We start from the raw sequence: 19,193 nt of genomic DNA, 5'->3' as shown, positions 1-19,193 counted from the left end.
TGTTAGTATTGTTGGATTCTGATGAAGAGAAATTAAAATTATTAATACTCCCTTCAGAATCCAACATAATCCACCATATCAAAGGCTACATTTGTAGATATTATTTAATGTAAATCTCTTGTTATAAACTATTATTCATATAATTACCTTTGAGTTCTTTTTATTTAATTATTTAATCTAGGATATATATTATTAATGGAAAGGACTCTGTATAAAAATAACGTTCAGATTATTTTATTTATTCCTATATTAATAGTAGAAGAATTTGTGTCATCATATTTAATTGTATATTATTTGAATTGAAAAATATCCTTTTATTTTATTTCTGTATGTAAAGGCAAAATGTTATGTAATGCTTATGTACTGCTCTAATTGTTGTCATTTAGACAGAGTTAAAAATAGAAAGCGCAAGCGTGGCAGTGCGTGAGTTATGGACGTGAGATGGAATTGATATAAGCTAGACGGTGAGAACGAGTTTTGGTGGGAAAAAGGAGTGAAGGTATATAAACGGAAAGTCAGAGTAAACAGGGGGATTCAGAGTCGTCACAGCACTAGAACTGGGGAACTAGGGACTGAGTAGAGTTGGAGCACTCTGCACAGTGATGGCACTCAGAACAGTGCAATAGAGATGAGGAAATAATTTATTAGCAGAGTTAAGTAAGAGGCTGTAGTAATAGGAATTAAGTGCTGTAATTAAATTACGAGGGATCGAGATGTAAATTGACAACTCAGAATATTGATATGGAATTCTGAAGTTAAATGTTGACTTCCAGAGCTTTCAAGGAAGATTAGTGGAAAGCTGATTCTATTGCAAAGTAGTATATGAGGAATAAGTGAATTTTCTAGTGCAAGTGTGTCTGCATTTGTGATGTGCTGAGATTAATGACTAAGTTATTTTAAAGATTACTTTTGAAATGTGTTGCTCCAGTGTGATAGTTAACTAAAGTTTTAAGTATGCTTCAATGAATAATATGTGCAAGGATTTATTCTGGTAAGAACAGTTGTACTTTATAGCATTTTAGAGTGAAGTTATAAGAATTAACTCCTCCTGTTAAATCCTAACATTAAATTAGCCGAAGCTAGAAAATTAATAGTCTTCCCCCCCCCCCTAAAGTGATAACTACCTATTGACTGAATTATGTGATTTCTGAGTAAGGGATAATTAGAGAATACAATTGTTAAAATATTTGCTGTGAATTTCAGTGATATTGAACTTTAGAACTATCTTGGTTTGTTAGGGAGAAATTAGATTTTAAAGCCTCAATGTTTGATACCAAGAGTTGAGTGAATGTCATGAGTTGTTGAACAGAGTTAATTTTGCAATATCTTGTATCCAAAGTATGCTTATGTTTATATTATATAACCCTGCATTAAATGTTTTGTTTTATTGATTTCAATTTGTTGTTAGCCTGATTCTTTTTCACTGCACCGTTCATAAAATTATCGGACCTAGTGGGAACCTTAAATGTTGATGTTAAATTCAGCCTATATATAAAAATTAGACTGCTAAAGTTAATTAATATTTGATTCCACTATTTTGCATAGACTAATCTGAATATAGGATGGCACAGTATAATAGAAATTTCCCTATATTTGGATTAGTACTCAACTTACAATTAATTAACCTTAATAAGAACAACGTTAAAACAAGATGGCGGATCAAAAGACAGGATGCACTATTACTATGGAAGTACGATCCAACAGTATGTTGAATAAACCTTTTGCTTCTTCTGAATCAGTTGTCTGTATGTACTATCCGATGCACTGCTTGTTAAATATATGAACCTAAGCGGGAGAATTAAGTAGTGAATTTATGGTCACGATTGCAAAGTTGTTAGTCATTGAGGTATATCTGAGCATCCTCTAAATGTTTAAGATTTCCTCATTTAAACTAATTGTCCTAAGTGGTGCGCAGCATTAACAAATAAATGTCTTGGGACCTTAAGAGAAGAAGAACCTCAGAGGCTTTGTTGCAGTTGGATTTTGGCTCAACCCCGAGACAATCCCTTTGTACCTAGACGGTACCACGTGACATCATAGAGCAAACATAATGTAGAGAGCATAATTAACAAAGAAATTAATGCAAAAGTAAACAACACTGGCAAATAAGTCAGCTTGTGCTCTTAGAGAATACACACACAAATGTAAGAAAGCTAAACACTGTGTAAAACTACTAAACAAAAGTCATGGGAGGACTTTGGTAAGAACATAGAAAATAAATATCAAGAAGGTGGCAAGATATTCTGGAGGTTGTTGGAGAAGCTCAGAAATGCAGGAAAAGAGTGCTGTAAATTAGAGATGACAAAATGACATGAAACAGGAGAAAAAGATATCCTTTAAGTATGCAGTAGTTACTTCGAAAAATTGCTAAATGAAACAAGCAGTGACAGTATAGTGGTAAAAAAACACTGACCAGGCATGCAATCAGGAATATATATCCATACTTGAAGTAGAAAAAGCCATCAAAAGCCTGAAATGTGGAAAGGCAGCAGGAGTAGATGATATTCGATATTCGACAAAAAATGCTCAAGTATCTAGGTATAAAAGTCTTACAGTGGCTGCACTGCATAATTCAGAAGCCCTGGATAGAGGGATGAATTCCAGATGAGTGGAGTAGAACTCTCATAGTACCCATATATAAAAAGGTAAATAAAACTGTATGTGAGAATTACAGAGGTATTTCTCTACTGAGTGTTCCTAGTAAGACATATGCAAGTATACTTGAGAAACTGTTGAGAAGAATTGCGGAAGAGAAGCTTGGTGAAGAACAAGCTGGATTCAGGCCAAATAGATGCTGTCAGGATCAGATTTTCACTTTACGACAGATAGTTGAGAAATCATGGAAGTATAACAAAGATCTGTTTAAGTTTTGTAGATCTGGAAAAAGAATATGACAAGGTGCCAAGAGAGAAGCTATTTGAAATGCTACAGTTATATGGTGTCAATGCGGCATTATTTCAAGCAATACTTAGTCTTTATTTGAGTTGTAAGTCAGCAGTTAGAATTGAAGGAAGTACAGGAAGATGGTTTGATGTTAAATCTGGTGTTAGACAATGATGTACATTATCCCTCTGTTATTCATTATCTATATGGATCACATTATGATGGAAAGTGGTATTAAACATGATATCAAAATTGGAGATGTTAATGTCAGCTTTTTGCTTTATGCGGATGATGGTACACTTCTAAATAAATCCGCTACAGGTCTGCAAGATTCCCTGACTAAATTGAATAACTGTTGTAATAGATATGGTATGTAGGTCAGCAATAAAAAGACAAAGACAATGAAAATAGGCAGAAACATTGAAAATATCAACTGCATTGTGAATGGAGAATCTATAGAACAAGTAAAACATTTCAGCTACTTAGGCACAATTTTTACTGAAGATGGTAAATTAAATATAGAAATAGACAACAGAATCAGCAAAGCTGGTATGGTGGGAAGTCAATTGAATAAATTCATATGGAATAAGAAAGAAATTAGTCGGAACACTAAATTAGCTGTATACAAGACAATGTTCAAACCAGTTTTAACTTTTGGATCTGAGAGCTGGGTCAGAAGTAAAACACTTGACCAAAGGCTAGAGACTGCTGATAAGAGAGTCCTGAGAAAGATTAGATGTTTGTACAGATGGCATCAGTGGCAGTATCATATTAAAAAATGAGCATATTATTAAAGAACTTAACGTTGTTAGCATCCAGGAATGTGTTAGCAGAGCTAACGTCAGGTGGTATGATCACTTAAACAGGATGGAAGAAGATAGAATAGCAAAAGAAGTGTTCTCTGTCAGGTTGGCAGGAAAAAGACCGAGAGGAAGACCAAGATATAGGTGGATTGATACACTAAAAAGTGCCTTAGAAGATAGAAATATAAGATCTGATAATGTTGGAGTCTTGACAGGTAACAGACTGATTTGGAGTTAGTAATGATCTAATTTTTCATGTAGTACTATCATATCCTGTGCACTCCTTGAGGGTATATATCAAGAATTTGATGATGATGATGAAATTGTATTCTTGGTTTAATTCTTTGTCCTTGTTTGATTACATTTGGATAAAGGATGAAATGACAATTTCTTGGAATCTTTAATTTACTGGAATACCCTCGTGATAAAACTTTCAACATCTCTCTGTAATCCAAATATTTTAATAATAGGGTGTGACATCTTTTGGCTACTTGTATATGGAAATATGACTTCTGCATCGTTTTTGAGTCTGGTTCCGACTGATGAGAGCTGAATTGGAGCCATATTTATACAGTGCCCACAACATAATAGCAGCTGGAGACTGGAATTGCATTGAAAACCCCTCATTAGACACAATAGAAGGACACCCCATGAGTGGAAAAATGGGATATGCACAGTTAAAAAACAGGACCTAACATGTAGAAGGGAGAGGAAGAAAAATCATTTCTCGACAATGCTCAACTAGACATGTGGAGGATTTGCAATCCTATTCTCCAGACTTACATGTACATGAATCAAAGTATTGGTACCTGTCTCAGTTGAATTTATATTTCTTCTTCCCTTATAAATAGGATATTCAGATAAAACATCTTGACAAAATTTCAAATCATAATCTAATTCCACTTAAGTTTCACTGCATGGAATGTAGAGATCAGTTCTGGACCGTACTGATGTCCACCAAATTTTCTGTTGATGTTTTCAACTAAATGCAGACCTTCTGTTCAACTTAGATTAATGTTACCTGGAATTAGGATATGTGGTTAAAATTCAAACAAATAGTAAAACAGAATATGATTAAATGGAACATTAGAAACATTAACATAGAGATAGAACTAGAAATACAGAAATAAGTAGAAGAAAGAAATTTTAAAATAGGAATACAGCAGCACTTGGCAGATAGCCCTTCATGACACTTCAAAACCTAATGGAGATCACAGCTTCAATAGACAATTCACTAAATTCTACAAAGAAAGAACTATCAATCAAATCTGTTGATGATGAAGATGTCCACTGAAGACATCCTTAACTCCTTTCAAAAACACTACAAAAATCTAATAGAAAGGAGGATGGTAAATCCCTTTATGTTTTTATAGCCGGGTGCGAAACTCGGATCGAAATCCATAGAGTTTCGATGGATTTCGATCTGAGTTTCGTACCCGGCTATAAAAACATAAAGGGATTTACCATCCCCCTTTCTATTAACATGTTCGCCGGTAAAATAGCCTTTAGGCTTATTAAACTACAAAAATCTGTTTAAAGACAATAGTACTGTTGAAAATTATAACTCTTGAAGCATTAATAGCTTTCCTGTTCATGTCCAAGATGGGTTTGACAGACCCATTACAGCATCTGAAGTTATCACGACCTATAAAGAATGCCAGACAAGAAAATCCCCAGGACCTAATGGTCTAGAAGTGAATTTGTAGCAAGCCATACTGTCCTCATTCCAAAACCTAATAGAGATAACACCTTGATGAGCAGCTGGAGACCTATTTCTCTATCTAATACTGACTACAAGATATTTTTCTGCATTATCAATAACAGGCTCAAAGTGAGAATCTTCTTTCTTTCACTATGCGTTATTCCTGCTTCCCATGCAGGGTCTGCATGTTACTTAGATGCGACTTCTTGTTAGTACCACTCCCAACCGACCTGTCACCTAGCCTGCCGTTGGGGGGGGGGGGGTATATATTTTTGACTGTAGTAGTGTATGTTCACGGGGCCGGTTTGCCTGCTTGCAGGATGAAAAAACGACATATAAACTGGCAGGAAAAAACCCTACTGCCTGTGCCCAAGACCAGCTAACTAGGCTATGGCTGAGGAAGATCCTCAAGTTCCTCACGTCTTCGATGGGAATCGAACCTGGGACACTACTTCCCCAGACATATGGTTGCGAAGCGCATAGCCACTAGGCTAACCGCACGGACCTCAAAGTGAGAATGAGATACATAATTAATAACACAGGTATATGGAGTTCCAGACCAAGCAGTAGAATTTAATGTTTCTGCTAGATGATCTAATCTGCTTAGTTAGTATGAAAAAGCAGTCGATGACAGTGCTATCAGTAGACTTTACTCAAGCATTTGATAATGTCTGGCATCCCTTTCTGTTCCACATCCTCCAGAAAATTGGTGTAGGTAAAAAGCTGCTATCTATTAACAAAGGAGCCTATGCCAATTCAACTACCTGCCTCCTAGTTAATGGGTTCCTGTCAGACCTGGTTAAAATTCCAAAAGGAGTCTGCCCTCTTAGTCCATTGCTCTTTGCACTAGTTCTTGAATCTTTCTTACAAGAAGTTGACAATTATTATTATTATTATTACGGGCAACTCCGAGCAGTCGACAGACTCATCGAGGGAGGCCCTAACATCATGTCAAGAACTATTCGTCTTTCACACAGTATCTATCATACTTCGCCTTAAACTCATTCACGGTCATAGCACCCACAACAGACTCTGGCAGCTTATTCCACTCATTTACCACTCCCCAAGTAAAGAACCTAGCTCTAACACCCCCTGTTAACCACATTTTTGCCCAGCTTCCATGTATGGCCCCTAGTCCTCCCACCACCAGCCCTATTCTCAAAAATATCTTCTGGATTAATCTTATAGAAACCCTTCAGTAGTTTGAATGTCTCAATCATATCACCCCTTTTCCGTCTATCAACCAATTTTTGCAACCCACAAATCTTCAATCTGTTTTCATAAGGTTCATTCCACAGACCTGCCACCATCTTGGTCACTTGTCACTGGATCCTCTCCACCTCCTCCCCATCAAGAAGAAACCCTAGCGCCCATATCTGGGCACAGTAGTGCAGATGGGGTCTTATCAGGGCTCGATATAGAGGAACAATAATTTGTTTGTCTCTGCTCGTTAAAGTATTTTTCAGTAACCAAGTGATTTGATGAGCTGTTTTAGCCACTTTTGCAATGTGCCCCCTAAACTTCAACTCCCTGTCCGCCAACACTCCCAAATCCCTGGCCTCATCAATCTTCTGGAGTACGGTTCCACCAATGTGATATACTGGCGCTAATCTTTTCACTCCAAAATGCATAACCTTACACTTTGCCACATTAAATTGACATCCATTTTCCCCAGTCCAGTCCTCCAAACTATCCAAATCATCCTGCAAAATTTTGACATACTGTGCACTCACAATTGCTCTACCCAACTTTGCATCATCAGCAAACAAGTGAACATTTCCTCTCTGATCCTTTCCTATATCATTAATGAACAAATTGAAAAGTAGTAGTCCAAGAACAGAACCCTGCAGTACACCACTAATCACAAGCCGTCTTTTGGACTCCACTCCTGAATAAACCACTCTCTGGTATCTCTCCATCAACCACCCTCCTATCCATCTTACCAACCCTATATCCATCCCCATCTGCTCCAGTTTACTGATTAGAGTTCCATGTGGTATCCTATCAAAGGCATTGCCAAGGTCCAGTAGAATCACTGAAAACCCATTACCCTTATCCAGTTCAGTCATTACTGTGTTATAAAACGTGAGCAAATTACTGAGGCATGATCTACCCTTCACAAAAACCATGTTGTCCTCCATACAATATCCCATTTTCATCTATCCAATCCTGTATTCTTCTCTTGACTAATTTCTCCAAGACCTTGACAATGATTCCTGATATGCTAATCGGTTGGTAATTTACAACAGCAGTCTTGGAACCTCCTTTATGCAGTGGAACTATTTTCCCCTCTTTCCACCCCATTGGGACTAACCCAGACCCGAGACTCAGATTAAACAGAATGGTCAAGGGTACTGACAATTCTTTAGCCGCTTCACGTGTGACACGAGCTGGTATACCATCCAATCCCACAGATGTATTGACATTGAGGTTTTGTAATAGACTACTCACCTCCACCTCATTCACCACAACTCCCGTATAAACTTTTGGTTCATTCATTTCTGCAATGTCACCACCTGGATGATATAATCTTGCAAAGTGCTCGCTCTCAGTAATTTAACTACATCAACTGATTCAGTTACCTCCCTACCATCGGCATTCTTTAAAATCATTCTGCCATATAATTTTTTCTTCTACTTGCAAAATATCAAAAAAACTGTTTAGGATTGTCTTTAGCCTGCATGGCCAATGTTCCTTCGTAATCCTTTTTTGCTTTTCTTACCACACTCGTTACCCTTCTGGCCTGGGCTTTATACTGTTCATGTGTCTGCCGGTCACCTTTCTCCTTAAATTCCCTCCATAGTTGTTTCTTTTTTTGCAGCTCAAGCTTATTAATGGTGTTATTCATCCATTTAACTCCTACTCGATTTCTTATTTGGAAATCCAATACACTTACTTTGCAAGGAATAATAGTTCCTTCAACTATGAAGGAAAATTAGGTATTAGCATATGCTGGTGATGTAGTGGGCACTTTGAAGGATAATGATTCCTTATATATCTTTTTTGTTATTTTGGAAAAATTTAGCAAGATCAGTAGATTTAACTACTAATGCAGACAAGACAAAATTAAAAGTTTTGGAAAGTGGGATCTTGGAGGCATTCCTTTTGGACTAACCCTCCCCTTAGAGAGAGAGAACCCCTCATTATACTTGGAATTCCCTTCTCCACTTACCCAATATTACCATTTCAAGAATTTATATACAAGAACTTTGAAACCTTAGAAGACTGGAAAATTTGGCCACTTTTCTTTTCTTCTAAAGCCATAATCTTTCCTGCTCAATCGTACATAATAAATATTATGGACATCACAGAAGCTGAAGAAAAGCAATTATGTAGTAATCCTGTGCAATTTTTTTGATCTAGCCGATACCAAGAAGTTAAAAAGGAATTACTTCAACTATCAAAGAAGCATGGAAGATTTGGACTTCTGGTCTTAAAATTGTGCTATTTAAGCAATACAGCTTCAAAAATCCATAAAATATTGCAGACAGTCACACATGTGCAGACCTTCTCCATTACTACTTGGGTTTTCATCTTCCTTTGTTTGGAGTAAATGATTATAAAGGTCTAAAAACTGAGATTTGTTCCTGAATATTACAACACTCTGTGTTTAACTCTAAAACTGCTACAACACTCTGGCACTGACATTCTTTCCATTAATAAAAGTAAAATTTGGTATAAAGAAATCTTTAATTTCTTTTGCCGCAAACTTCCACAATTGGGTACTGACAACAACACTTTCATTCATAACTTATTGAAGTTCCAAGGATACCCCAACAGAAGGGATCTTTTTTGGAGAATTGTATATGGCCACCTTCTAGTCAATACCATCAAATGGAGGTACTTTAACATTGGAGTTCCCATCTGTGACGCCTGTTACTGATTAGAAACAGTAGACCATGTATTCTACAGCTGCCCTCCTCCCCTGTGTATTTGGAACAGATTATGTAATGTGTTGGGCATTCCATTACTTACAACAGAACAGGTTATTATTATTATTTTTTTGCAGTACCCACCACCTGTCAACAATGGGAGGAGAAGTTTGATTTTTATAATTAATGAATTAATTATACAAGTTGCCCAGTTTGTGAAGTTACTTAACATGCAGACTTTGTTTGCTTACATTTAGATAAAGGATTAAACCAAGAATTTAATTTCTTGGCATCTTTAATTTATAGTATAACCAAGTGGAAAAATAATTCCATCATCTTAATTCAATGTGGTCTTATAGTCAGTTGCAGGGATAACTAGAGAGCAATCCCGGGCAAAGAAAGCCAACTCAAGGTGGTTAACTCAGATAAGGTTAATCACCTGGGTATCAGTCATCTTTGCGGTTTAGTTTCAATTGGTCTTTGGTTGTTCATTTTTGCGAGATTGGTGAAAAAGGAAAACTGATAGCCTTTGGCTATATGATGATATAAAAGAAGCTGAGGCCTTTTCTCTCTCTCTCAGATTATCTATCTGTCTGTCTTTTTTTTCTTTCTCCTCATACTATCAGGCTCTCTTGCACCCCCTATACTAACTACTCTAGGCCTGTGATGAGCATTCTTTTACTTTTTCACCTCAATAAAGGTCAAAACTGGTCTGGGTAATGACTCTTCCCATAATGCATAGCATTTGGGAAGGGTCATTACCCAGACCACTTTTTACACATATTTGTAAGGATATGTGCTTTGCATTGTGGAATACTAAGGCAAGAGGTGAAGTCAGTAGCCTCTATACACTAGTGGCCAAAATTGTGAAAACCTTTTGTCAAAAGTGTATTTTTGAGGTTTGATGGCTCATAACACCACTTTTTTTTGGTTTAATACCATAAAATTATATATATATATCAATGGAAAGATAATTTAATCAAAAATGTAATGCAAAAAAATTTGTTCAATTATCTGTATTCTATGAAAAGTTATAGCCAAATAACCAGAAAAAAAAAAAAGAAGCACAACTTGCTTAGTTTGATATGAAGTAGCTTTCCTTCATTTGAATGTAGCCAATGAACATTAGTGCTTTAGAAAGCCAATCAGGTGTCATCTTGTTTTGGCAATGAGCCAATAAGGTCACAGTAGGATTCAGCTATTGATGTCATGTATTGGAGCTGAGAGGAGGACATTTGTCAGTGTGTTATGTGATTGCTATCAAGTTGGTTGGTTTTTTTTGTGTTCCTTCATTTAGTGAGCTTGTAAAACGTGATAAAATTAAAGAAATGGTGCAGAATTGACTGGTCACCCAGAAAGTGACCTTAAAATAGCTATTAAGCAAACAAGGCTACAGTTATTTTTCTTCTAAGAAATTAGAAGAAAAATTGGTGGAAACCTAACTAAAGGTGGCATTTCTAAATTTTTGAAGAGGTATAAGGAGACTCAGTCACTACAAAACCAAACTGGTAAAGGCAGGTAAAGGTGCACAACAGCAAGTGATGATGATAGACGAATTGAGAGACTATACCTACCAAGAATTTAATTTCTTGGCATCTTTAATTTATAGTATAACCAAGTGGAAAAACTATTAAGGTATGCTATGTTTTTAATGTAAAATTATTGTTCAGGAATGAATATTTTAGTGTTTTTTCATTATGAAAGCACACGTCCAAAACCTAAGGATGAACATTATTTCTGAAGATTACAACTGCAAATTCAGACGAATCAGCTTATGGAAATTTCTATAATTCACGATTTCAAGTAAAAAGTGAGTACACATTCAAATTTTTGAATTGCGCACCAAGGGATCACATAGTAGCAATCAACTGGTTAAAAGGTTGCATTAAGTAAATTGTTTGAAGGAAGCTCTTTTCGTGAAAGAATAAATTTGCAAACTTGGATGTCTTGTAATGTCTCAGAGACATCATCTAGATGATTTCATGTGGCGAAGAATTATTGGAAAGCTTGAAGGAAGCTCTTTTCTTGAAGGAATAAATTTGCAAACTTTGATGTCTTGTAATGTTTCAGAGACATCATCTAGATGATTTCATGTGGGCAAGAATTATTGGAAAGCTTGAAGAAGGCATCAGAATTACTGATATTGAAAGAGAGAATTTGGAATCTCACACAGTGTTGTATCCAGACACTTTGGTAGCATTTTAAACAATGGAATGTGTTCCTGACATTTGCTAATAGGTTCCCCTCGCTCTATCAGGAAGCATGAAGACAGATTTTTGGTTATAACAGCATAATGTAATTGATGCACCACAGTAGGTCATCTTGCAAGTTACCTACATTCAAGTACAGGTATGTGGATATCTTGACAAACTGTGGCAAAACGTTTGTAACAAGTATGCCTGTACATCTGAATGCCTGTAGTCTGCATCCCTTTATCCACAGCTCGCCATAGAGCATATTTTCAATGTTCTCATACATTGTGAGAACTTGTTCTATTTCCATAAAAATTGAACAAGACACCAATGAGCTAATATCACTAAAACAACAAGCACCGATCTACATGTGCTGCAAAAAGGTACTGTGACTGGTGAATGATATTGGTACGAAGTTCTTCAACATCATGTTTGATTATCCTGTTCTGCTGTAGGCAAAGAATTCATTTTTTGGATGACAGTGCCACAGGACATTGTACAAAAGCATTGAAGATACTTCTGGTGACCGAGGATATTAATTGAATCAAGTGGCCAGCATGCTCCCCAGATCTCAATCCCATAGAACACGTTTAGGATGCATTGCTTCTCGAAATTCACCCCCAGAAAATAAACACGACTTTATCCTTTCTCTGAATGAGGAGTAGGGCCAGTTTGCCTCAAGAATTCCTGAATCACTTGTTAAGCATGGTATGACATTATGAGAACTGCATCACAGTTCGGGGTGGACATATTCCATACTGAAATGTCTCTCCACATAGCTTTTTGTATGTACTCTATATTAATTTCTTAACTATGTCCATTAGGAAATTTTTAACTTTTGCCAAAAAATGTATTGCAATTTAATTTCTATGAAATTTATAACACATTTTTATGTAATATAATGTATTACATAATACATTATATTACAAAATACTATGCTGGCAATAAATGTATGTCCATGTTTGGCTGTAGTCATGAAAATTTTTTTTATATATAGGTAAAAATGTAGTTCATCCTTAGCTTTTGGACATCACTGTAATTTTGGAGACTACAATAAACATTAGTTTATTGAAAAATAAAATTCATTATATGTTTGCTCTTAGTAACAATTAATTTCTTTATTTATTGAATATGCATTTAATTTATATTTTCAGAAACTTCAGAGAACATCTAATCAAAATATACATGATAAAAAAGAAAAGTATCTTGATTTGCTATTAGATTTAGATGACTGTAAGTATATATTTTTGTCCAAAATTGCTTTAAAGTGATCTTTTATATATATAATTTATTTTATATTACTAACCATATTCTTGAGTAAAAGTGTGGCCAGCAAAGATGTGAGCACCAAATTTTTTCTTGATGGTGCTGAATGAATGGAATGGTTTATAGAAATAGTTGAGTGTATAGTTAGTAAATGAATTTAAAAATGGCATATGGTATGGTTAGTTCAAGCCTCCTGTTATGAATCTTTGGATTCCATGGCGATTCCCAGATAATAATATGCATAAAGATGGATGAAAGAGTTTATATTTCATTAGATCCAAAAATAGAAATTTTAAAGTAAACTGGAGTTCACGTACTTTCTTCTACTTTTATATATATATAATATATATATACAGGCAGCCCTCAGTTTATGGCGGTTCAATTTATGCCGATTCACAATAACGCCGGTTGCCTGCGCGTGCTTTCTTACTATAGTGTGGTTGACTGAGAAACGACGCTAGTGGGTACTCTAGTGTTGGAGTGTTTACCGAGCTACTACGACGTATATGTATCAAACCTGGTTTTAATGTTGAATCTACCTAATTGTTCTATTTAATTTTTTTTATGTACATATGTATTTAAATTGATAAAGTACGTAATTGCATACCATGTCTGATAATAGAAGTGCAGAAAAATTAGCAGAACTTGGTGTTAAGAAGGCACAGAAATCAATCACACTTGGAAAGAAAATGGAGGTGATTCGAAGAATGGAAGATGGGCAGACACGTTCTAATGTCTGGAAAAGTGTGAACTTATTTCCATCGACTGTTACTACAATTTTGAAAAATGCAGATAGAATAAAACAGTCTGCGCAACAATCTACGGCAGCACTAAATGCAAAACATGTACGTTAAAGCAGGAGTAAACTTCATGAAAAAATGGGAAAATTATTATCATTATGGGTGGATGACTTGAATCAGAAAAACATTCCTCTGATGCAGGCTGTTGTAACCGATAAAGCAAAAACAATTTTTGAGGATCTTAAAAAAAAGACAGATGGAGGCAAAGAAACATTTTTAGGAAGCAAAGGTTGGTTCATTAGATTTAAGTCTCGAAGTAAGTGCCACAGTGTCAAATTATGTGGTGAGGCGGCAAGTGCAGATATTGCGGCAGCGGCTGCTTTTCCTAAAAAAATTTCAAGACTGTGTAGAACAAGGAAGTTATCCTCCTGATCTCATTTTTAATGTTGATGAGACTGGGCTCTACTGGAAAAAATTGCCATCATGCATCTTTATTTCCTGTGAAGAATGTTCCGCTCCAGGTTTTAAAGCTGCAAAAGATAGACTTACGCTTTTGTTGGGTGTAAATGTCTCTGGAACTTTGAAGCTTAAACCAATGTTGGTGTACCATTCACAGACACCATGTGCTTCAAGGGTCTAAAAGTCATGCTGCTAGCCTATTGGAAATGGAACAAGAAAGTTTGGGTTACACAAGACATTTTTATAGATTGGTACACAAATTATTTTTGTCCTACCGTGCTTCGCTTCTGTGAAGAAAATAATTTTCCTTCATGCCTGGTCGATTGGCCACAGATGCTATCTTTGAGATACAACAGATGATGGAAAAGTTTCGAGAGAAGCAACGGGAGCTACATCTGGTATTTATTGATCTGGAGAAAGCGTATGATAGAGTGCCAAGGCAAGAAGTCTGGAGGTGTCTGAGTGAGAAAAAGGTACCGAAGAAATTTGTCAGGTTGGTGCAGGAGATGTATAGAAATGTGAAGACAAGGGTTCGAACCTGCCTGGAGGTGACAGAAAGTTTTCCAGTGACAGTTGGCTTGCATCAAGGGTCTGCATTAAGTCCGTTCCTGTTTAATATTGTGATGGAGGTGGTGACGGAGGAAGTGAGAGAAGACGTGCCTTGGACTATGTTGTATGCAGATGACATCGTGCTGTGTACAGAATCAAGAGAAGAAGTGGCAGCCAAACTGGAAAGTTGGAAGAAAGTACTAGAAGAGAGATGTATGAGACTGAGCAGAAGTAAGACCGACTATATGTGTTGCAAAGTGGATGGCATCCAGGAGACATCTAGAGCTGGAAGGAAATGTCATCAGGAAGGTCAGTGACTTTAGATACTTAGGTTTAACAATGAAAGAGGATGGTGAGGCTGAGAAGTAAGTGGGATGCAGGATACAAGCAGGATGGAGGAACTGGAGAGAGATGGCCGGAGTGCTATGTGATAATAGGGTGCCGATCAATCTAAAAGGCAAAATTTATTGGACAGTAGTGAGACCAACTATGACGTATGCTTTGGAAACTGTGGCCCTGAGGAAAAATAACATCAGCAGGATGGAGGTAGCGGAGATGAGAATGCTTAAGTGGGTGTGCGGTGTGACCAGAAAGGATCATCTGAGAAATGACTATGTAAGGGGAACGGTGAAAGTTATGAACTTAGGAGCAAAGACACAGGAGACAAGGTTGAGATGGTTTGATCATGTGATGAGGAAGAGTATGTGGGAAGAAAGGTCATGCAGATGGATATACAGGGGAAGAGGAAGCACGGACGGCCAGAAAACAAATTATAACTGTAACAAGCACTAAACACTCAACTAGATCATTTTAGAAACAATTCAAATTGTAACTGATAAAAGCAAATGTCATAACATAGCACCCTTTACAGGGCCAGATAACCATAAAGTTTATTTGGAGCAGGGGCAGCTCGTGCATAGGCACTATGGAACTGCAGCACCCCAAATTTTTCTCGATATATAAATATATTTATTAATTTATTTATATTTGCTTGTAATATTTAATTTTATCATCAATAATCCTATACAATTCTCTTATTTTGTACAAAAAATAATAAAATTCCACTTAGGAGGGCGAAGGATGCTAGCAGCACTGTGTTTACCACAGTGTCATATTGCTATGTGCACAAGCATATGCACGTCATAGTGAGATGCGAGCTATTAGCCTAATGTGGCACTTTCTGTCGCGCAGTTCCACTGTTGTTTATATGCAGTTTGCACCAGTAGTAGAGTGCTCATAGTGCTTATCGTGTTTACTCTTGTCTCTTTAAATATTTGGACATTACAATTAAAGGGTTTAATTGTAATGTCCAAAAATTGTAAATCCATTTCTTTAATTACAATTAAAGAAATGGGTTTTATTTTTAAGTAATTTTAAATTATACTAAACTGTATAATTTTATCAATAATAAACAATATTTTTTCATGAAACAAAACAAGAAGGATATATTTTATTTTTAAGTAACCATAATTAAGTTTACCATAATTTTGATATTTTATCCAAACATGCATACACTGTACTTACAGTGTGTATGTATATTTTGAAAGTTGCAGAACTCCCACAATTTCAAGCCATGAGCCGCCACTGATTTGGAGAAGTGAGGTGTTTGAGGTGTCTCAGAATGCCATTCTCCCAGATCTTTGGCAAATTAATACAGCTGTACTTATTAAGGTTGTATTAGAGTGCTTCGTAGCCCATGCCACTCCAAAATAGTCTCTTGGACCTGTAGCAACTTCTATTTGACACCAATATCTTCTTCCATTTAATCCTGTGTTGAGGAGTATCCAGAGCATGATATCCAAGGCCTGTTATGCCATATGGATGATTGTGGAAGTAATTTCTATGTTTTCAAATATCTCTGCAAATATAATTTCCATGCTACTTTCAAGCCACTCATTTTCAGCTAGCTCATCTGTTCTCAAGGGATCAACTTCATCCTCTTGCACATCCTGGAGTGTATACATTCCTTGTGCCTGCAGTTTAGTCTACTTTTATTACTATTATTAACAGAACTTTACTGAATCAAATGATTCATTGTGAGAAGTCCTCTATCACACACACACACAGCTCATCATACAATGACTTGAATGCATTCACTGCCTCCACACCCATCATGCTTCCAGGAAATGCATTCCAACAAACCACAACTCTCCATGCAAAAAAAAAAAAAAAAGCCTGCTTCTCGCCCCTTTGCTCACACCCTCCTTATGCAGCTTTCAGGGATGGCCTTTTGCTCTTCCCTTGTCTCCATTCATTCTATGAAAAATGTGATCTACATTAATCCAGTAATAATCCAATCATCATCATCTGACTTCCTATCAACAATTTTTCTCCAAATCAATCTGTTATCTGTCAAAACTCAAACCTTATCAGATGTTACATTTCTGTCATCTAAGGCACTTTTTACTATATATCAATCCACCTATTTCTTGGTCTTTCTCTGGGTCTTTTTCCTGCCAACTTGGTAGAGAACACCTGTTTTGTTAATCTTTCCTCTTCTATTCTGTTTAAGTGACCATACCACCTGAGATTAGCTCTGCAAACACATTCCTGGATGCTAAAAATGTCAAGTTCTTTCCTAATATCCTCATTTTTATCATGATATTTCTGTTAATGCTATCTGTTCACACCCCTAATCTTTCTCAGCACTCTCATATCTGTGGTCTCTAGTCTTTGATCAAGTGTTTTTTTTTTAACTCATCTCTCAGATCCATAAGTTAAAATTGCTTTGAACACTGTCTGGTAAACAGCTAATTTAGTGTTATGACTAATTTCTTTCTTATTCCATATAAATTTATTTATGACTTCCTGCCATACCAGCTTTGCTGATTCTGTTGTCCATTTCCATATTTAATTTACCATCTTCACTAAAAATCATGCCTAAGTAGCTGAAATGTTTTACTTGTTCCACAGGTTCCCCGTTCACAACACAGTTGATATTTTCAACAATTCTACCTATTTTCATTGTTTTTGTCTTGTTATTGCTAATTTTCATACCACAGCTATTCAATTTAGTCAGGGAATCTTGCAAGCTTGTACTGGATTTCTTTAGAAGTATAACATCATCCACATAAAGTAAAGCTCTGAGATTAACATCTCCAATTTTGATATCAGGTTTAATGTCACTTTCCTTCATAATGTGATCCATATAGATATGCTTAAATGAATAACAGAGGGGATAATAACCATCCTTGTCTGACACCAGATTTAACATTAAACAATCTTCCTGTACTTCCTTCAATTCTAACTGCTGACTTACAACTCAAATAAAGACTAAGTAAAGACAGTCTTGATATGATGCCCCATTGACACCATATAACTGTAGCATATTGAACAGCTTCTCTCTTGGCACCTTGTCATATGCCTTTTCCAGATCTACAAGACTTAAATACAGGTCTTTGTTATATTCCCATAATTTCTCAACCATTTGTCGTAAAGTGAAAATCTGATCCTGACGGCCTCTATTTGGCCTGAATCCAGCTTGTTGTTGACCAAGCTTCCACAGTTTTTCTCAACCATTTCTTAAGTATACTTGCATAAATCTTACCACGAACACTCAGTAGGGAAATACTTCTGTAATTCTCACATTCAGTTTTATATTCCTTTTTATATATGGATACTGTGAGAACTCTACTCCAATCATCTGCAATTCATCCCACTGTAAGACTTCCCCCATACTTGAGCATTTCTGGTTGAATATCATCTATTCCAGCTGCCCTTCTACATTTTAGGCTTTTGATTGCTTTTTCTTGCTCCAAGTATGGTATGTATTCCTGATTGCATCCAGTTAAGTGTTCATTCAGTTGAGATTTCATTTAGAAATTTTTCAAAGTAATTGCTCCATACATCAAGGATATCTTTATCTCCAACTTTCATGCCAACTTTATCATCTCTAATTCCTTTTACAGCACTCTTTCCATAATCCCTTACCACCTTATGTCTTGATCATATCCCCCCCCCTCTTTCTTATGCCCACTAGACTGCATTTTGGATTCCCTTGATCTGTTCTGTTAAAATATTGTTCTAATTTATTACTTGATTAGTTTTTGTTTCTAATTTAAAAAAACCTTATTCAATTAATCCTACCGGCTACGCCATTGTTATAAGGTTGTTCTATATGATATATCGATGTTTCTATACTTAATTTATGCTTAATTTCCTTTGTTCCTAATACTTAATTGATTGCTTAAATCTATCCTTGATTACTTAAACCTTATACGATCAAAATCCTGTCATCTGCTCTTTTGTTATATATTTATCTTTTGTTATTTATTCTTTCTTCTCTTACTTTAATCTTATTTTTATATCTAGGATTGTTTCCTCTTCGAATACTGGCAAATTTATATTTTGCTGTGCCAGCCAGTATCCTATAGTAGAAAAGATCCTTACTCAGGGAGACAATACTAGATTCTTAGCTTTCTTACCCAATATCTTATTTTAACTGCCGTATGGATTCAGATTATTGCAGTCGTGACCTAAATCTATATTTTATATTTACTCTCTAAATCCTTCCCGCCAAAATAGGTTCTATTTTTATAAGTGGTAATTTGGAATCATAATCAGGCATGACTCAGGTTCAGGAAAAATGACATGTTTATTGGAATATCTAATACACATTACAAAATTCATACAATCATGGTTATGTTCAATACTAAATAAACTCAAACTAAGAGATTAACACATTGGAACTAATTAAAACTTATAAGGCATGCTAAACACAGTAATTA

General features: G+C 36.0%; 1 protein-coding gene across 1 annotated transcript in view; it reads left to right on the top strand.

Moving 5' to 3' along the window:
• Positions 1 to 19,193, top strand: part of rb (adaptor related protein complex 3 subunit ruby) — a 482,738-nt gene that overhangs the window by 347,640 nt on the left and 115,905 nt on the right. The window contains exon 19 of the mRNA XM_090402121.1: positions 12,607 to 12,685. Within this exon, the coding sequence (XP_090258247.1) occupies positions 12,607 to 12,685 (79 nt within the window). The remainder of the gene's footprint in view (positions 1 to 12,606; positions 12,686 to 19,193) is intronic.

This window comes from Typopeltis vanoorti, chromosome 12 (genome assembly GCF_054136105.1).
Source record: "Typopeltis vanoorti isolate ZY-2024b chromosome 12, IOZ_Tvanoo_1.0, whole genome shotgun sequence".
NCBI classification, from domain to species: domain Eukaryota; kingdom Metazoa; phylum Arthropoda; class Arachnida; order Uropygi; family Thelyphonidae; genus Typopeltis; species Typopeltis vanoorti.
The sequence above is the reverse complement of the archived record's forward strand: the minus strand, read 5'-3'. Positions and strand labels throughout refer to the sequence as shown.